The sequence below is a fragment of the Nyctibius grandis genome, chromosome 10, assembly GCF_013368605.1.
Source record: "Nyctibius grandis isolate bNycGra1 chromosome 10, bNycGra1.pri, whole genome shotgun sequence".
Classification (NCBI taxonomy): Eukaryota; Metazoa; Chordata; class Aves; order Nyctibiiformes; family Nyctibiidae; genus Nyctibius; species Nyctibius grandis.
Genome location: NC_090667.1, coordinates 21,479,380 through 21,500,681, shown reverse-complemented (window position 1 = coordinate 21,500,681; position 21,302 = coordinate 21,479,380). Strand labels below are relative to the sequence as shown.

General features: G+C 39.3%; 1 protein-coding gene across 1 annotated transcript; it reads left to right on the top strand.

Annotated features, from left to right (window-relative positions):
• The first annotated feature begins 1,613 nt into the window (after nt 1-1,613).
• On the top strand, nt 1,614-20,893 carry IL17RD (interleukin 17 receptor D). The gene is made up of 10 exons (XM_068409408.1): nt 1,614-1,671; nt 2,127-2,247; nt 3,278-3,322; nt 3,421-3,572; nt 11,294-11,359; nt 11,920-11,974; nt 12,918-13,028; nt 14,683-14,867; nt 17,545-18,484; nt 20,716-20,893. The coding sequence occupies exons 1-10, from the start codon at nt 1,624-1,626 to the stop codon at nt 20,829-20,831; spliced, it is 1,839 nt and encodes a 612-aa protein (XP_068265509.1). The 5' UTR covers nt 1,614-1,623; the 3' UTR covers nt 20,832-20,893.
• The last annotated feature ends 409 nt before the right edge of the window (nt 20,894-21,302 follow it).

The following is a 21,302-nucleotide window of genomic DNA, read 5'->3' as shown; positions in this document are numbered from 1 at the left end:
ACTTAGTAAGAGCTGGAAGTTCCCGTTTATGTAGTAGGATTGCATCCTAAATGATGAGATATGGCTAATAATGCAAATATGTATTTATTAAACTTGATACAATTTTTTTAGCCTAGACTTGCATTTGTTAACTTAAGCATTTTAGAAAAATAAGAAAAATTGTCTTTTTTTGTGGCCTCCCAGTATTAAATCATGCTTTCATAATTTTTTTGATAACAAACCCCACTAATTTCTGTGGTTTAAAAGAGTATGTGAAAATTACATATAATTCTGCAAAACTGTGCAGTTGAAAGCATATTTAATCTTCAGCTGCAGACAGGATGAATTAAATCTCTATGGGAAACAAAGCTTGGTGTTCTTTCTCGTAATGATCAGAGGTTAATCCTTTGGAAAGTGTGAGGACAGAACTGCTGTTGAAACATCTCGGTGACATGGCGACTGGACACTTTCTCTTTCATGGTCTTCATGTGAGCACAAGTAGTGCTTTTGTTCCATGGAATATTAAGAACACTTTGGGCAGCTCATGGTTGTTATCTTCTACGAGATTTTAAAACATAAAAAAAAAAACCAAAACAAAATGATGAAAACTAGTGAAACAGGAGGTCCATGGAAAATCATTTGGGACCTTTTTTGTTTTTCACTTTGACAAGCATAGTATAAAGTCAAATTAATCCATTTTGATTTATGTGGCATTTAGCTGACAGAGACTGTGGCTGTCTTTGATAAATATGTATTCTGCCATATGTAATGCTGTTGAAACGTTGTAATTAGATGGAGTAGTGGTAGTTAGTCTTGAAGAACTGTGCAGTGACTTTGATACCTGAGCCACAAAACTATCACAGCGTAACACTGTCATTGCCCTGTGACATTTGCATCACTGTGACTCAGTGTAGTCATGTAATGAAGTAATTCCATGATGAGAACATTGCAAAGAAATGTAAAGACACTGTGCTGAGAGTTGTGTTAGAGTAACTTGAAAAAAAAGGGTGTAGTTCTGGCATCAGTTGTAAATAACTGGAAGTATTCACTCACTGGAATAAATTCCATTCCATTTAAGTCAAGTTTTCTGTTATCCCACACTATACTAGAATTAAAGAAGTTGTAACAACAGTTATCACTTTAATCTGGTAGTTTCAGAAATGATAAGATGATGTTATAAAGTTCTATAATTTGCTAGCAAAATGTTATATTCCGTTGCTAATAAAGGAAAGGTGAAGTTACTATAAAGTATTCCTGAGGATGATGAAGGTAATGATAACTTACATTGCAGTGATAATTTGGAAGCCCCAGCCAAGATGTGGGCCCCTCTGCTCTAAGCATTACACAAGTATGTAGTAATTGCAGTCTTTGCCAAAGACTGAATTCTAAATAGGCAAGATAGAAAATGTGGGAAGAACTAACCTACAACAACAGGTATTAAAACACAAACATATTTCATATGAATGGTAAGTTTTATTTTTAAAGACAAATAAAATATGTTCAAATTACATAAAATACTTCATTATAAGTTTTGAAATATTAGTCTTCTGTTTAAATGCCCTGCTGTTTGCAGGGATTGAATACCTGAAAGGATTTCGAGTAATACTTGAGGAGTTAAAATCAGAAGGAAGACAATGCCAGCAGATGGTTTTAAAAGATCCAAAGCAGCTCAGCCCCAGTTTTAAACGAACAGTAAGTGCTTTGTTTCAATAAAAGTTTTATAGTTGCTTGATAGTGTGAGTAATCTTGAAAGTGTTTATATGCTGCCTATAAATCTAAATATATCTCTATCTAAATATATACACAATGTGCTGTTTACTAGGATGCACGCTGCTTCCTAGAAGTATTATTCTTTAAATTAATGATAGGTGTTGATCTAGAGACAGATCTAGTCCCCTTCTGTAGAAGCTTTCCTGAACCTGGAAACTGTCATTTGGCTGACTCTGGAGTACAGGTGCCCATCTGTAATAGTCCACATCCAGCTCTGTATTGAGATTCCTCACATCAATGAGTAATGGAGGGGTAGGTAAAGGATTCTTAATGTATTAATTTCTGCTTATGTTTGCAAAACTGTGGGCTTGTTTTGAAAGATATTTTCAGTTATGATAGTTGATTTTAAAATACGTTGCAATCTTGTTTTTTTGTAGGGAGTGGAATCCCAGCCCTTTGTAAATCTGAAGTTTGAAACAGATTACTTTGTAAAGATTGTTCCTTTTCCTTCCATTAAAAATGAAAGTAATTATCACCCATTTTTCTTCCGAACTAGACGTAAGTATTGCATACAACGTAGTACTGCATATCATCTCTTCACCAATGGGTGCCCCCCTCTGGCTTTTCAGTTTTCCCAACAAAGGAATGCAGTAGATGATGATGATAGATGAGTCTGGGTTAAGATAGTTACTGACCTAGCCTTTGAAGGAAGATCTGGGTGTTAAGTGGAAAGAATTTGGATGCCACAGATAAATCTGTGGTGTATGATAGTATGTGTTAGGCAACAACCAGAAGAAAAGTCTCAGGTAGGCCTGAGATTATCTCAGGTTTGCCTACAGCAGGATTATTCCCATGGTTCTCAGGAACATTTGACTCATGAAGATGGTTTGCTCCTTCTCCTCTCTGGACATTGTGAAGAAGCTCAGGTTGTTTTTGTTTTTGAGATATTAGTTTCAAAAACAGATATCTAGAGACAGATATAAATGAGAACATACAAAATTAGATAGCAACAAATCAAGTTGATTTTCTCAAAATTACTTAGCAATTCTCATTGGAGTTAGAGAGAAGAAACTTGAACAAGCTCCTCAGTGCTTAAATAGTACAGTGAGAAACTGCAAGTACACTTTGGGGTGAAATGTGATGTTTGTCCTGCTTAGGTTTTTTGTTCCCCTATAAAACTTCCTTAAAATATTTTTGAGTCTGTCTGTTGATGCAAACCACAGCAACGTTTGTCTTTGTAATAGTGCTCAGCATACTTATTTACTCTGAGTAAATGTATTTAAGGCTAGTTTCAACTTTCTCTCGGGCTGTGCAGTGCCTGGTGCTCTCCCTCTTGTCTCACCAAGGGATGCTATTTTCAAATTAATGAATCTGTATTTCTCATATAAAGATGAGAAGGGACTTGAAATCATAACAGAGAAGCTAAGTTTGCAAAATATACTTACTCCAGGCACATTGAGACTGGGAAAGAAATGGGGGTATTGTCTTCAAAATTATGAACTCCCTTCTTTTGCCCTTGTTCTTTTTCTATTTAAATAGTGTAGCATTTTGATACTGTATCATTAATAATTTTTGTATGTATTTGTAGCATGTGAATTGTTGCTACAGCCAGAAAACCTTGTCTGCAAACCTTGTAAGTAAAATGTAATACTTTCTGTATATTCATCTTACAAAAAGTTACTGTGCTTGAAGAGTCACGTTTTTCTAATTCATGAATATCTTCTCTGACAGACTGGAAGCCAAGGAATCTGAATGTTACCCAGCAGGGTTTTAACATGCAAGTGTCCTTTGATCATGCACCTCACAACTTTGGGTTTAGATATTATTTTCTTCACTACAAACTTAAGCACGAAGGGCCATTTAAGCGAAAGACCTGCAAACAGGTACGTCGCTGAGTTTTGCAACTCTTCAAAGCACAAAACCTATTAACGTTAGACGTTCTAAGGTTTTATAGAAACTTTAAAAACTTAATATAATATAGAATACTATCAGTTTTAAAATTTTAAAACTGTTTTAAACGATTTTTAAAATATTTGGTACCATTTATGTAAATAAAACTTGTATTGTGGTAGCACTCATCGGTCAAAACCAGGCCTGAGGGCTCCATTGGAGCTGGATAGTATAAGCAAATGGGAAGAGGCTGCTCTCTCTCTTGAAGACCCTACAACTAATTAGTACTTCAAACTGCAGTTTTATTATGTTTGTTATACATCTTATTTCTTACTTTTTAATTTCATCTTTGCAGCAAATTTAACCACTTTATAGATTACCCACTGGAGATGGTATCACAAGATTGCTCTAATTTTAGTATGTGCATGGAATTATGCTCTCTGTGATTTTGTGTAGCTGTGTGCCTAAGTCTTTTTATGGGAGTTGCAATTTGCTGTATTATTTTCCTTAACTTTGGTTAGTATTCAATGGCAAGTTTGTTCTCCCTAGTCAACCTTTCATCCTGTCCTGGTTTGGCTCAAACCAGGCCAAAGAGTCTTAGAGAACCCAAGGTCACTGCTTACATGTAAAGAGCTGAAGGGGGTTGTACCTGCAGGGAGGAGTGGACGGGGCAGGTGACCCAGGATTGACCGGCAAGGTATTCCATCCCATACATGTCATTCTCACTTTCCTGTTTATCACTAACCCACTGCCTCCTGGAGGTGGGGCCCAGGAGGGAGGGGCCCTCCTGTCTCCCACTGATTGGTACCAGCTTTGCCAAATCTCCTGTTAAAAGCCTGCAGGTGTGATGGCAGTGGAGCTTTTGCATTTTGCCCTCTGCCCGTGCTGGGGGGAGCTACTGCCTTTTCCCCTCTGCCTGTACTGGGGGGAGCAATTCTGCCTGAGGAGGATTTCCAAGCTCTTGATCTTGGTTTTGTACATATTTGTATATATTTGGTTATTTCTATTATTATTGTTATTATATTCTTTTTCATTATTATAGTTTATTAAAACTGTTTTAACTTTCCAACCCATAAGTCTCTCTCCCTTTTCCCTTTCCCTTTCCCTTAGGTGGGGGGGGAGAGGGTTAACAGAGAGCATCTGCCACCTGGTTAATAGCTGGCCCAGCTTTAAACCGTGACAGATTTATTGGCGCCCAACGTGGGGCTCGAGAGAAGCTCCAACAGGTTGCTCTGATAAGTTGAATCCTGGCTCTGGTGGGAGGAGACCCGGAGAGCTCAGCTGAGAGAATATCAGATTTCTTCCCTTGAGATTTACGAGGGGTTGGAAAGTTAAAACAGATAGTGAAGATGGTGATGTCATTTTTGAATGCTGTATTATCTCATCTTTTTATGGAGTTTCTTTCACAATTGAGTATTGCAATGATGCCTTACCTGCCGTGGGCACTGTGTTATTGCTTGCTTCTTATGAATGTTTACATGCAGTTTAGCAGTGGGCGCTGGTCGAAATGTATTGTTTTGGTATGGGGTTTGATACTGATTTATGCTGTGATAAACTGGGCAGTTAATATTCCGATCTCTTATCTCTATGACACAATGATGGGCAGCTTTAATCGCGAATCAGTAGCAGCAACTTCATCTGCACGCTCCAGGCGCCCTTTAGCTGATTCTGTTAATGATTACACTTCCAGTTTTACTTTGGGAAATAGTACCTTCTCCTTTTCTGCCAAGCTGATTCCACTAGATTTTGCGAAATTAGGATGGTGCTGTCTAGGTGGCATGTTTTTATTTTTGGTTGTCCTGAATGTGTTTCTGATGTGGGATAAGATTAAATATCGGTGCAGGGACAGTTGTAGGTGTTATGCAGCCACCTCAGATCCTACAGTGTGTACGGCTGCTACAGCCACTCAACCCACTGAAACCTTGGCAGCCTGTACCACAGCTGCTACACCCCCCAAGATGGCCACTGCAGCTACTCAGACTCTCAGCACTCCCACGACAGCCACTGCATCTACTCAGACCCCAGCATCTATCGAATCTGTACCAATTGCTCCTGTAACCAGGAAGAAATACCAAAAGAAATCAGCTCATGAAGAGAAGGATGATGACTCAGAGCCTTCTAAGACAGAGCCATCATATGACCCAGGTGAGGGCCCTTCTCAGGCAGAGTTAGGGCCCGACACAGATGGGGGTTCCCTTGATTGTCCTTTTAAAGCAGACCCATCACAGAAGAAAGGCCCTTCTAAAGCAGAACTATCACAAGAGGACTCGGACGTAGAGATAACCTACCACTCCTTATCCCTGAAGGACCTGAGAAATATAAGGAAAGACTTCAGCCGTTATGACAGTGAACCTATTATTACCTGGTTGCTCCGATGCTGGGATAATGGGGCAGACAGCATGCAATTGGATGGCAGAGAAGCCAGACAGTTGGGATCCCTGTCCAGAGATGGTGGTATTGATAAAGCGCTCGCAAGAAAGTCAAACACTGTCAGTCTCTGGAGGCGACTCTTGTCAGCTGTAAAGAGCAGGTATCCCTATAAAGATGATGTTATGAGCCACCTAAGCAAATGGACCACTATAGAAAAAGGTATTAACTACCTTAGAGAACTGGCTGTGCAAGAGATCATTTATAGACACCCACGGGACATTGTAGATCCTGTCGATCCTGATGAAGTGGAATGCAACCGATCCATGTTCCGGAAGGTTGTGAAGAATGCTCCACCGACATATACCCATACATTGTCAATATTAGTATGGGGAGAAGATGCTATGGCACATTCTACTGTGGGCGAAATGGCTAACTGTATGCGACAGTATGAAGATAGTATTTCTTCCCCACTGCAGGCACGCATCTCGGCTGTGGAAAAAATGACTAAGGAAAACAAGGACTCATTTAAACAACTGTCAGACAAACTGTCCATGATCAAGAATAAACTTGACTCTCTACCTACACAGGCGCGCGTTGCAGCTGTTAAGAGAAAACGTTCTCCTACAGGACCAGCTCAAAGGAAAAGGAACACATCACGAGGTATCCTGTGGTTTGCCCTGCGTGGTTATGGGGAGGACATGAGCAGATGGCATGGACAACCTACCAGTACCCTACAGGCACGAGTACGTGAGTTGCAAGCTAAAAGAAATACCAGAGAGAATTTTTCTAGGAGGATGGCTGCTCCAGTTACCAGTGAGCAGGACCCCAGTCAGGGGAGATGGGCCTCAAATCACTTTTTCCCAAGTGTGAATAGGAGAAATGAAGGTCCAGTCCCTGTGAGCAGCATGAATCCATTTCTTAATTAGGGGGGCCCTGCCTCCAGCCAGGTGGAGGAGAGGGACAACCGGATTTATTGGACTGTGTGGATTCGATGGCCTGGCACATTAAAACCACAAAGGTATCGAGCCCTGGTAGACACTGGTGCACAGTGCACCCTAATGCCATCGGATCATAAAGGGGCAGAATCTATCAGTATTTCAGGAGTAACAGGAGGATCTCAAGTGTTATCTGTATTGGAGGCCGAAGTGAGCCTAACTAAAAATGAATGGAAAAAGCACCCCATTGTGACTGGCCCAGATGCTCCGTGCATCCTTGGCATAGACTACCTCAAGAGAGGGTATTTCAAGGACCCAAAAGGGTATAGATGGGCCTTTGGTATAGCAGCTGTAGAGACTGAGCACATTAAACAGCTGTCTACCTTGCCTGGCCTCTCAGAAGATCCTTCTGTTGTGGGGTTGCTGAAGGTTGAAGAACAACAGGTGCCAATTGCTACTACCACGGTGCACCGACGACAATATCGCACCAATCGAGACTCCCTGATCCCCATTCATAAACTGATTAGACAATTAGAAAATCAAGGAGTGATTACCAAGACTCGCTCACCCTTTAATAGTCCTATATGGCCAGTGCGAAAGTCTGATGGAGAATGGAGATTAACTGTGGACTATCGTGGCCTAAATGAAGTTACGCCACCGCTGAGTGCTGCTGTGCCAGACATGCTAGAACTTCAATACGAACTGGAGTCAAAGGCAGCCAAGTGGTACGCCACCATAGACATTGCTAATGCATTTTTCTCTATTCCTTTGGCACCAAAGTGCAGGCCACAGTTTGCTTTTACCTGGAGAGGTATCCAGTACACCTGGAATCGACTGCCCCAGGGGTGGAAACACAGTCCTACTATTTGCCATGGACTGATCCAGACTGCACTAGAAAAGGGTGGAGCTCCAGAACATTTGCAATACATTGATGACATCATTGTGTGGGGTGATACATCAGCAGAAGTTTTTGACAAAGGGGAGAAAATAATCCAAATTCTTCTGAAAGCTGGTTTTGCCATAAAAAGGGGCAAGGTCAAGGGACCTGCCCGGGAGATCCAGTTTTTAGGGATTAAATGGCAAGATGGGCGTCGCCAGATCCCGATAGAGGTGATCAACAAAATAACAGCAATGTCCGCACCAACTAACAAAAAGGAAACACAAGCCTTCTTAGGCGTTGTGGGTTTCTGGAGAATGCATATTCCAGATTACAGCCAGATTGTACGCCCTCTTTATCAAGTGACCAGAAAGAAGAATGATTTTCAGTGGGGCCCTGAACAACGACAGGCTTTTGAACAGATTAAACAAGAGATTGTGCATGCAGTAGCCCTTGGACCAGTCCGTACGGGACAAGATGTTAAAAATGTGCTCTACACCTCAGCTGGGGACAATGGTCCTACCTGGAGCCTCTGGCAGAAAGTGCCCGGGGAGACTCGAGGTCGACCCCTAGGATTTTGGAGTCGAGGATACAAGGGCTCCGAGGCCAATTACACTCCAACTGAAAAAGAGATACTGGCAGCATATGAAGGAGTTAGAGCTGCTTCAGAGGTAATTGGTACTGAAGCACAACTTCTCCTAGCACCTCGACTACCAGTACTAGGCTGGATGTTCAAGGGTAAGGTTCCCACTACCCATCATGCAACTGATGCGACGTGGAGTAAATGGATTGCATTAATTACGCAGAGGGCTCGAATAGGAAACCCTAATCGCCCAGGAATCTTAGAAGTGATCATGGACTGGCCAGAAGGCAAAGACTTCGGAATGCCACCAGAAAAGGAGGTGACACGTGCTGAAGAAGCCCCACCATATAATGAACTACCAGAGGATGAGAAGCAGTATGCCCTGTTCACCGATGGATCCTGCCGTCTTGTAGGAAAGCATCGGAAGTGGAAAGCTGCAGTATGGAGTCCTATACGACGAGTCACAGAAGCCACAGAAGGACAAGGTGAATCAAGTCAATTTGCAGAAGTAAAAGCCATCCAGCTGGCTTTAGACATTGCTAAACGAGAAAAGTGGCCAAGGCTGTATCTTTATACTGACTCATGGATGGTGGCAAATGCCTTGTGGGGGTGGTTAAAGCAGTGGAAGCAAAGCAACTGGCAGCGCAAAGGGAAACCTATTTGGGCTGCTAAATTGTGGCAAGATATTGCTGCTCGGCTAGAGAAACTAGTCGTGAAGGCACGTCATGTAGATGCTCACGTACCTAAAAGTCGGGCAACTGAGGAACATCGAAACAACCAACAAGCGGATCAAGCTGCTAAAGTGTTCCAAATAGATTTGGACTGGGAACACAAAGGTGAACTATTTTTAGCTCGGTGGGCTCATGACACTTCAGGTCATCAAGGGAGAGATGCAACATACAGATGGGCTCGTGACCGAGGGGTGGACTTAACCATGGACTCTATTGCACAGGTTATCCATGATTGTGAAACATGCGCCGCAATTAAGCAAGCCAAACGGTTAAAACCTTTGTGGTATGGGGGGCGGTGGTTGAAATATAAATATGGGGAGGCCTGGCAAATTGACTATATCACACTCCCTCAAACCCGCCAGGGTAAACGCTATGTGCTTACCATGGTGGAGGCGACCACCGGATGGTTGGAAACATACTCTGTGCCCCATGCCACTGCCCGGAACACTATTCTGGGCCTCGAAAAGCAAATCTTGTGGCGACATGGCACGCCAGAGAGAATTGAGTCGGACAATGGGACTCATTTCAAAAACAGTCTCACAGACAACTGGGCCAAAGAGCATGGCATTGAATGGGTATATCACATCCCCTATCATGCACCAGCCTCTGGGAAAATTGAACGGTATAATGGGCTGTTAAAAACTACCCTGAAAGCAATGGGGGGTGGAACCTTTAAAAACTGGGATAAACATCTGGCACAAGCTACCTGGTTAGTTAACACCAGGGGATCTATCAATCGAGCTGGCCCTGCTCAGTCAGACCTTCTACATACAGTAGAAGGAGATAAAGTCCCGGTGGTGCATGAAAGGAATCTATTGGGAAAAACTGTCTGGATTCTTCCTGTAACGGGCAAAGGTAAACCCATTCGTGGGATTGCTTTTGCTCAGGGACCTGGATGTACTTGGTGGGTGATGTTGCAAGATGGTGAAGTCCGATGTGTCCCTGAAGGTGATCTGATTCTGGGTGAGACTACTTAATTCTGAACTGTATGTTGTTACTGCATAAGTGTCTTTTAGGTTAAGACAGTGGTGATGAGACCGGAGCTAGCTTCATCAAGTGGCGTCCAGTAACCTCCTCGAGTCTGACATCTTTAACCTGCAACCCGTGGGCACGAACCATGACAAAAGAGAGACTGCTAGCCAGAAAGACTGCTGAGAGACTGCTAACCAGATGGAAACCCACAATCCTGAACCAAATGAACTTGATGGACTTTTCGCATAAAGATGAATCATAGACTAGTGATATGTATATATATATTTGAAAATGAAAAGGTACTGGTGATCTGAGTATGACATGAATGGTATGGAATAAGGGGTGGAATGTCCTGGTTTGGCTCAAACCAGGCCAAAGAGTCTTAGAGAACCCAAGGTCACTGCTTACATGTAAAGAGCTGAAGGGGGTTGTACCTGCAGGGAGGAGTGGACGGGGCAGGTGACCCAGGATTGACCGGCAAGGTATTCCATCCCATACATGTCATTCTCACTTTCCTGTTTATCACTAACCCACTGCCTCCTGGAGGTGGGGCCCAGGAGGGAGGGGCCCTCCTGTCTCCCACTGATTGGTACCAGCTTTGCCAAATCTCCTGTTAAAAGCCTGCAGGTGTGATGGCAGTGGAGCTTTTGCATTTTGCCCTCTGCCCGTGCTGGGGGGAGCTACTGCCTTTTCCCCTCTGCCTGTACTGGGGGGAGCAATTCTGCCTGAGGAGGATTTCCAAGCTCTTGATCTTGGTTTTGTACATATTTGTATATATTTGGTTATTTCTATTATTATTGTTATTATATTCTTTTTCATTATTATAGTTTATTAAAACTGTTTTAACTTTCCAACCCATAAGTCTCTCTCCCTTTTCCCTTTCCCTTTCCCTTAGGTGGGGGGGAGAGGGTTAACAGAGAGCATCTGCCACCTGGTTAATAGCTGGCCCAGCTTTAAACCGTGACACATCCTAAGTCTCTGAAAGCCAGGGAGCTTCAAGGCATGATGTAGAATTTATCTATTAAACCAAACTTTTAAGAGTTTTTTTGATAATTAATCATATTTTAGTTCTGCAGGCAGAAGATTGTAGACCTTGCATACTTCAATGGAAAGACTTAGTTTTGCTAGTTTAAGGTGTCCTAATACAGGAGGGCACTGTGTATTTCTAAATCAATGTGAATGTATTTTTTATTAAGTTTTAAAAGTATGTGAATGGCTTGCAAAGTATTCCCTTTCTTTGATGTAGGAGCAGAACACAGATACTACAAGTTGTATTCTTCAGAATGTATCTCCAGGGGATTATATAATTGAGGTAATATTTATAAATAGTAATTTGTACAACAGCTAAATGTGTATGTTAATGGAGCAATCAACTGAAATTAAAGTTTTTGAAGTCACTTTTTGGTAAAATTGAACTTCAGGCATCCCTACTGAATTACCTTGGGCAAGTAAAAGTTCTTAGACAGATTGTTCTTGACCTTTCCATAGCTTTGCTTCCTTGAGTGTGTAACAGTTTCTTCTGTGCCTTCAAGTAAAGTTGTGGGCCTGCATAATTCTTGGAGTTTGATTTTTTTTTTTTTTTTTTTTTTAATTGGAATTCTGTAGTTTGGTCAATTTTTGCTGTACTTAAAAGGTGGATATTTCTCTTGATGATGGTATGTGAACTCTGAAAGTTAGTGTTACAACATTAAACTGTTGTAACAACACAACAAAGACAAATGATTTCACTAATTACTAGTTTGTGATGCTCTTGAATTTTAACTTTTTAAACAGTTTCTTCGCATTTGGTCATGAAAGCTGTTATAGTTGTTTATATATTGCAGAAAATAATTAAATTTCTACGAAATAAAATTCAACTTTTACTTTTCAAAGCTGGTTGATGACACTAATACAACAAGGAAAACAATGCACTATGCGCTAAAACCAGGTATGAATTTTGTTTTTTAAACAGTATACAGTATTTACCTTATTAATTTAAATTCAGTTTTAATTATGTTGGAAATAAATCTTGATTTGACCTCTGTCTGTTTGCCGTAATCAAGACTACTGAGGCAATTGTGCTGTGATCTTTTGACCTAATGAAAAAAGAGTAGACATGCACACTTGTACATACACATCTGCATCTCTGTACATTTATATTTAGTACAGTTTAGATCAATATATCATTGGAAATCTTTGTGGGAAAGTCACTTTTGTTGTATATATGGGTATGAAGAATCATAGCTTGTATCTTAATTGCACACAACTGATGCATGCAGTAGTGTGGAAATAATGTAATGAAACTGTGAGAGCAGCCTAAATGCATTACCTGCCTGTGTTCTTCAGCCCTGAAATGAAATTAAGCAGTCTGGAAAACCTGTCAGGTGAATGCTTAGCATGTCTATGTGTCAGATCAGTTGTTGTGATGCTAAATAGGGATTTCAGAATGTAACTGCAGACACAAAACATAGCCACAGATGAAGGCAATGGGCAAAATGGACTGAATCTCATGCACATTGCTAAAGGTAATCTGTGCAGGAAGACAGTTCTAAGTGGCTAGTTTAGCACCCTGGAACAAAAATCTGAGAGGTCCAAATTGCATATCTTATCAAAGCTACACATCGTGTAAAGCTCTTTTCCTGGGGGCAGGTATGAGTTGGCATGCAGCATTCATTACTTATGTTGGTCCCTCTAAGGCTGTGGTGATGGTGGCAGTCAGCATAAAACCAATTTAAAATGGAGCAGAACATGATGTTTGATTCTACTGGATATTTGAAAATGACCTGATAATAGTGTACTGCAGCAGTTTTGTATTCCCAGTGTGAAGATTTGGTTAGATAATGATAATATAGCTTATTTGCATATGGCTAATTCTGCTTTATTTTTCAAAGTACATTCTCCGTGGGCTGGACCGATAAGAGCTATTGCCATTACAGTCCCTTTAGTTGTCATTTCAGCATTTGCAACGCTTTTCACAGTGATGTGCCGCAAGAAACAGCAAGGTAAGAGCTATTCAATACAGAGTTCCACTTAAAGATGCAGTTTTGCAACCAAAAAAGTCTTAAGTGGTAGGTTTATTCCAGAAATACCTTCATCTGAAGAGCTTTCTTTGCTTATCTACTTCTCTCTCCTTCCTCCCCACACCTTTTTTGTGTGTTTAAACTTGTAGCAAATTCTTAATCAGTGTTTGATGGTAATTTGTTGCCATAGGAAGTATTGTATCCCAAATCAAGACTTCACTGTAGAAAGGAGAGAACAAAATTGCTGTTGGGAAATATTTTTCGTTTCGTGTTTCTTTTCACTTTTGAAAGTACTTACATGACTGTGTAGAATACAAACAGATCTGTAAACTGATATATTTTAAACATTCCCTTATTACATTCAGAAATGTCCAATTCATACTTATTTTAGACCAGAAGGAAAGTAAAGCCATGTGATACCAGTACAGTTCTCAGCACTGTCTGGAATACTGCCTGTATCTGTTATTCCAGATTTGCTCACTTTCCTGGAAGCTGCTTTTACACTTCATCGTAAGCCATCTTCCTAAATTTACTCTTTCTAAGACTTATTGCAGCTGTTTCTCTAAATTAGATTCCATCCCTCTTTGCTGACTTCTCTGTGTCCAGGAGCTGGCAAGCCACACTTGTTACATTGAGATGTTAAAAGTCAGTTGGCATTTTTTGTACAATCTAGGGAATCATGCGGTTTCATGACTATGGAAAAAGAGATTACTTCCCCAAACCTCACATATCTGTGTTATCCATCTGAATTTTGGCATTGAGGTATACTGCAAGTGCTATATACCATCTGGGTTAAATCCTTTTACCTTCTGGTCTTCTGTGGCTATCCCTTTGCTCACAGCTAGCACAGTTCCAACAGAAAAAACAGGTCACTAAGGATTTGTCTACAGAAAGAGTTGTTCCAGAATAGTTATTCCTGATTAATTGTTCTAAGTTAAATCCCTAGATGGATATCTGTATTTTGAAATACTCATGCTTTATTCCAAATTAGCTTAATCAACTGTGGAACTAGATTGAATTAGTCTGGCGTAAGACCAGACTTTTATGTTGAGGATAAAAGCATCTATACAAGGAAATAAACACTAATAGCTATTTTGATTTAAATTAATCATATCTTAATTCAAATTAATGCCAAATTAATGTCCAAATGTGTGTGTGTGTATACCAGAGAGATACTGTATGATATTCTGAAGGGACCTGTGTTCCTGGAGTTTAATATTTTTACCTGGCTTGTGTTGTGTTTCTTTTTAAAATGAGACACTGTTACACAGGAAACTCCTGATGAGGATACGTCTTTAAGGCTTATAATATTTGAATAGAGAGGTGAAAACTGTTGAAGCTGGATAGAGGTGAAACAACCCCATTCTATTTATAAAATAAACCTTTCTTAAGTTTTCTGAGTTGTACAGTAATTACTGCACATTTCACTTTCAAAGTGAGTTGCACATTGTAACAACTCATAAGCTGGATAACAGTGTGCAACTTTTCTTTTTCAGGCTGGAAAGGAAAGGAAATACCTTTTGAAAAAAGTTATTACTGTATGCATTAGTAATGAGTTTACAAAAATTAAAAAAAAAAAAACAAAAACAAAAACCAAGCTTTATAGTGTGAACTCTCTTTCTCTCTTCCAATTTAGAAAATATATATTCCCATCTAGATGAGGAGAGCTCAGAATCTTCAGCATATGCTGCAGGTCTCCATGTGGAAAGGCTTCGTCCCCGGCCAAAAGTGTTCATCTGCTATTCCAGTAAAGATTGCCAGAAACACATTAACGTCATCCAGTGCTTTGCTTATTTTCTTCAGGACTTTTGTGGCTGTGAGGTAAACTCAACATTTCTTCTGTAAACGGAGTTTCCTTAATTGAAACAGCACCCCCAAAACCCATAATAATATGTGCTTGAAAATTAGGTATTTGTCTCTCCTTTCCACGGAGATAACTTTTGTTATTTTTAAAATATTGGCTATATAAATCTTCTTTACTTATGGAAAGGAACAGATCATAGCCAACGTTAAAAAACAGAATAGTGGAAAATCTGTACCACATTGATTGCAGGACTTTAATTCAGCCGTGTTTAGCTTGTTTCGTATTAACTGCTTTTTCTGTTTGTAGGTCTTGAATCTTTATAGTTGGCAGCCACAAAGAGGTATTGGTGTCTGCCTGATATACTTCAGTATTCCTAAAATATGTTCTGTTTTGTAATTTTAAAGTAGTTGAATCTATCAAAACTCCTACTCATAGAGCAAAATCTGTGTAATTAGGATTAATTGTTGACATTATGCATTAATTTTTATTGACTTTTATTTTTTTTTACTTCCCTTCTGTTCCATTAAGGCTGTAAAATCAGCATGTCTTATTCTTGGTTTTGATTTAAATCTATGAGAAAGACAGTCAAATTGTTACTTTGAACGACTAAGCTTAGAATCTCAGGCTGCTTTCTAAAATATAATCACGATGTGGCTGGTCTTTCCTTTTCAACTGTAAAAAGGCCAGACGGTCATTAGTCTATTTTTGCTGCATTTTAATCCTGCCACAGTGATTTTAAATGTATGAAGAGGAACTGTTTTTTCAACTCTGCAGCCAATCTGACCTCTAGTGACCAAACACAGTAGCGCAATCGATGCCTTGCCTGTTTGGTGGCGATGGGCACCATTTATTCATATGTTTAAAACGGTTCAGGTGAGGTGTATCATAAGTAACTTATGTGAATCCCCTTTCTAGGATGTACTTTAGCCCTGCTACACCATACCTCTTTGGAATAGTGTTAAGGTGAGCTGTTACCACTATGACTATGTAGCATGGAACATATGGTATCAGGATTCATTTAAAATTTATGTAACAAAATATTGATAGCATCTACATACAGAAATAATATGTGTTATTATTAAAGCTGTGGAGTTTAGTATAAAAAGTGATGCTCAATGCATAACGGAACAGTTGCACAAGTATTTTTCGTATTGAATTGAAATGTTTTCTCATAAAGGACAAAACCAGGGGCATTTAATAGCCATTTAAAATAACTTGACCATACCAAAAATCCTTTCTCACAGGTAGATCAGACAGTATTTTGAAGAACAGAAACAAAAACAGACACAAAAGAAAGGTACAATGCATTGTGCCTTTATCAGAGTATCTCCCAAGCAGCTATAAAATGACTTCTCTTCCCCATGCATAGAATAGACTAGTTCAGTTGGAAGGAACCTACAGTGATCATCTGGTCTGACTGCCTGACAGCTTCAGGCATGATCACTTTCTTCCTATAGCTGACTGTGCCATAACAGTTCTCCTGAGTCCTTGTGTTCTGGGCATCCACCTACTCTCTGTCTTCTGACATGGCAGTTTTCCACTCTGTTATGGGTGACATAGCAGAGCGAAAACACTATGTTCTCTGGAAAATGCTTGAGAGAAGACTTTAAAAATGGTTTTGATCTGTCTATTATGAAAGTTTTTTTGCGTCTATTTTTTTCTGTTATTCTACTGCTCATTCTTCCTTTCATGAGATGAAGTGTTGTGTCCTTCATCTTGGTGTACACAGGCATTTCAGACCATGGAGAATGTTCGGAAAATTTGACAAAGTACAAAATAAAACAACTCTTATGATACAATTTTCACAGCTTTCTTATCAGAAATAAGCTGCTGCTGTTTTGCATCGTAACTGAAAGGACTCGATGTTTTAGGCACTGATTATGTTTGTATCTAGATATGAAAATTCTTGGCATCAGACTTCATTAATATGCAAAAGATGATAAATGAATATGGATTGCCATTACATTCAGCACGCTAAGGACCCAAATATACAGCAGTTAAAATTGTTTGAGGCAAGCACAACACGTTGTTTATTGTGGATTGATGATACCTAATTCGATCAGATAAAGTAAATAGTAATTTTTTTGGTCCAGCTACATGTTCTATGTTCTCTTCATTCCCCGAGAAATATTGCTAGGTACCAAATCCATAGTGGTTTTATTTTTTAAGGAACTACCCAGTTTACGTTCAACTGCTTGGCTTTGCACTGTTACATGTTGATCCCATAAATTTATACATAACACAGGTATAATTAGGTATGTTTTTCTTTAAGTAATAAATAAGCAGCAAAATGAGTTCATATAGTAACTAGCATTCTTGTTAACAAAAAAAAAAGTCTGGAAGGTTTTCCTTTTTACCTTAGTGATTCACCCACTTCCTTAGCCCAGTGAAATATTCAGCCCGCAAGCAAAGTTTAGAATGAATGTGAAGCCGTGCTTATTTTGGTGAATAACTACTGACATGGTTAGTATCAGTGATTCCAGTTTGCCCACTATCAATGCTATGTTAATTATTAGTTATTTCTCTTTTAAAACAGCTTGTATTTGTGTGAGGGACAAGCTATAGATAAACTCATCATTAGTTCTCAATTGTCTGATAAATACAAGCTGACTCACTGAGTATAACTCATTTAAATTTTATTAGCAAATATATCTAATAATGAGTATCAACCAGAAGTGTTCTTTTCTTTTCCAGGTTGCTCTAGATTTGTGGGAAGATCTAAAAATTTGTAAGGAAGGTCAGAAAGAGTGGCTTATTAAAAAAATAAATGAGTGCCAGTTTATCATCATTGTGTGTTCCAAGGGAATGAAATACTTTGTTGAAAAAAAGAACTGGAAACACAGAGGGGTAACCAAAGATGCAGGAAAAGGAGAACTCTTTGTGTTTGCTGTGTTGACTGTTGCAGAGAAGCTTCGTCAAGCAAAGCAGAATTCAGACGACCTCTGCAAGTTCATTGCAGTCTACTTTGATTACTCCTGTGAAGGAGACATCCCTGGTATTCTGGATCTAAGTACAAAATACAAACTCATGGACAATCTCCCTCAGCTGTATTCGCATTTACACTCCAGAGATCTTAGCGTACAGGATTCAGAGGTGTTTCCTGTTAACATTAGTAAAAGGAATTATTTCAGGAGCAAATCTGGGAGGTCCCTTTATGTTGCCATTTGCAATATGCATCAGTTCATTGATCAGGAACCAGATTGGTTTGAGAAACAATTTATTCCCTTCCCTCCACCTTCTTTACATTACTCAGAGCCTGTCATGGAAAAATTTGATTCGGGCTTGGTTTTAAATGACTTAGTGAATAAACAGGTGATGGATGGCGATTTCTACCTGAAAACAGATGTAAATATTATTTCAGCTGGGAATTCAGACTCTCACTGTGTAATTCAGCACTTAAACCTTGGAGAAGATACAGAAACTCAAGACATTCAAGGCGGTGGCAGCTCTGTTCTTCAGCCGTTGTTACATGTTGTTAAAGCTTCAAATCTTAAAGATATGCCTCGAGATTCTGGAATCTATGATTCGTCTGTTCCTTCATCTGAATTATCTTTACCTTTAATGGAAGGACTATTGACAGACCAAATGGAAACATCTTCCATTACAGGAAGTGTTTCTTCATCATCAGGTTTAGGTAAGATACAGCAGTGTTTTAAAAATTGTGTTCTGTTATTGTGAACATATTTCTGCCATCTCAGAATACTTAAGATAATATGTGAGGTGCCATATAGAAGGCTGCAGAGGAAGGTAAACATTGTATAAAGATGGTAAAAAAGACAGGTTTCAGTAACTTCAGAAAAATGAATCTTTTCCCTAACTTATTGGAGGGGGGGGGGAATCCTTAGCTAAGTAAGATTTCACTAAAATTCTGTGAATAAATCAGTTCTCATTAATTGACCTGTTATTGGACAGACTGCTTCTTTCTTCCAGGGACTCCTTGGCAGCTAGGATACTCAGCTGACAGCTGAGTGGTTTAATCAAGAGGGTGATATGGTGAAGCATTCTTACAGAACGGCCACAAATCTAAAACTGACATGGTATTTTGCTTCAGTTGCATACTAGAACCTTTAGGGATATAGTCTGTACTGTGGTTAACTCAAGTTTCAGAATGACATTAGGCTCCTCGCTGGATGGGACTGGGAAGAATGAACAAACGGGTTTTGGTGGAGGAATTTAAATGCTTGGAATCCAAAATAGATACCCAGCTTAGATGCCTACAGTTAGAAGGTGTAAATATTACCTCAGGCTATATAAAAAGCTGATCTGACCTTACTAGTTACAGCACATTGAACTGGCATCACAAATACATCGGTGTGGAATGTTCCAGCAATTGTATTCATAGGATAAAACTGCTGTTTGCTGAGATTTTCCTTAAGCAGCTACAACAGGTGAATACTGCATTTTGATAGCGGTATGCTGTTCTGCTTTCTTGAATGAGTGTTGACAGTGAGCTCATTTGTTAGACTTTTCTCTTGACTAAATGGATTTTTTTTTTATTATTCAGATAAATCATAACTAATGTTTGCCAGAATTATCTTGTGGGGAGAGAATATAGATGTTGATTTACAGATACAGCATCTATATCTATAGGACAAAATAACTAAAACCTGAAAACTTCTCGGGTTGAAGAAATACAGATTTACTGATTGAATTGCATAAGCCACAAATACTCTGTTATTGTTTCCAAATTAATAGTCTTTAATTTCCTGCCATCTTCTAACATAGCCTTTTCTCACATTTGTCGGAAAAATTACAGATGATATCTGTAAAGGTTCTAGTGTTGGATGAAAGTAGGATGCTAGTTTAAAATTTATGGCCTCTGTGTAAGAGTGCTTTACCAGTATTGTCCTCCTGATTCAATCACAGAGCTGTCAGCTGGGTATCGCAGCTGCCAAGGAGTCACTGGAAGAAAGAGGCAGTCTTTCCAGTAATTAATTCTCAAGTCACATACCTACTTGTTAACATGTTTCAGCTATAGAGGTTAAACATTATAGCAGTAGCTGGTAGAGTTGGATTGCAACACTAATGTTTCAACATCTTAAACTACAGTAACTTCTGCCATTTTCCCATTCACTGTCCCTGTCCAAAAGCACCACCCTGACTGACTCTCACCCAAACCACAGTCCTAATTAGGTACGGGGTACAAAGGAGACAGTAGCTAGAACTGAGCATCATCTGCCTGTTAAGAGTGCGACCCATTAAACCTTTTTACTGTCCCAGACATAGAAAATATTTATAGCCCTAATATTTATATGCCTAATGAGAGCAGTAATTAGAATTTTTTAGCTTTTATTCTTGTTCTAAGAGTTGGACATGTCCAGATTACTACTCTGAATTCCCAGTACCATTTCTGTTCTGGCTACCTATTTTTTATCCATTGGTCAGAACAGATGTGAATAGCTCTGTCATTTAGCATCTCAAGGTAGATCTTTCGTTTCTTTAAAGGACAGTTTGATTTAATCTTTTGAATTAAAATCGTAGGTCACTTAATTTGTAGTACTTTCTATCTTTCAGTGCAGTTCATGTGCAGACTACTGATCTGCAAAGAAAAGATTCTCAGAGATCATCGTATTGGGCATCATCAACTGAAGTTCAAACTAGTTTAATTTTGAGGAAGTACCAACAACCAAACCTTTACTAGGTCCATTCACTAATAGGATCTTCTCTAAGAAGCCCTGCCTGGGGAGAAAATTTGTATTAATTCTTTAGATAAGGAGTTACCAAGCATGGTAGTTCAGCCTCATGAATGTATGGCATTATGATCCAGAGGGTTTTCATAAGTTTTCCTTGCATTGTTTCTAAAGTGTTGACCAAATACAAAATCAGTGTTTCAATTAATGAGCCTCACTTTTTTTCCTTTTATAGGGGAAGAAGAACCTCCTGTAATCACTGCTACAAAATTCTTAGTGCCTGGAATATGTAAAGCAGAACTTCATTGCCATATCCATACTGATGAACTGCAGGCAATTGCTCCTTTATAATACATTACAACATTGTTATGCATTGCCACTTTATCGACTGCCTCTGTTTGTGCTTTAACTACCACGCTGTCTCAGCACTAAATCTACTTGAAGGAACAAATACTCCCTGAAGAAGAGCTGTTGTTCCTAAGGGATTTTTTTATGGCCAGTAAACTTGACTCTGTTGGTCTTTATATAAAAAGTCTTCAATGATTTGAAAAATGCAACATGGAAAAACAGATGAGAATACATTTCAAAATTATTCCTATTACTAATTTAAATGTCATGATATTACACTTTTTACAGATGCTATAATCAAAATTGACTTTTTTTTGCTAGAAATAATCTTGCAACTGGACATAAAATAGCTTGGAACATTAAGTCTTAGTAAATTTCGTAGTCCAGCTTCTAGTTTTAAGTGCTGACATACTTGATGGCAGGAGTGTTGTAGTGAATGAGAGCACGATTTTTTTCAGAAGCACGATAAAATGC

Bases quoted from the DNA above. Each gene is read 5' to 3' on its own strand.
- IL17RD (XM_068409408.1), top strand. From the start codon at position 1,624: ATGGTTTTAAAAGATCCAAAGCAGCTCAGCCCCAGTTTTAAACGAACA. The intron at 2,248-3,277 runs GTAAGTATTGCA...ATGTATTTGTAG, and splicing joins ATTTTTCTTCCGAACTAGAC to CATGTGAATTGTTGCTACAG. The intron at 13,029-14,682 runs GTAAGAGCTATT...CTTCCAATTTAG, and splicing joins GTGCCGCAAGAAACAGCAAG to AAAATATATATTCCCATCTA.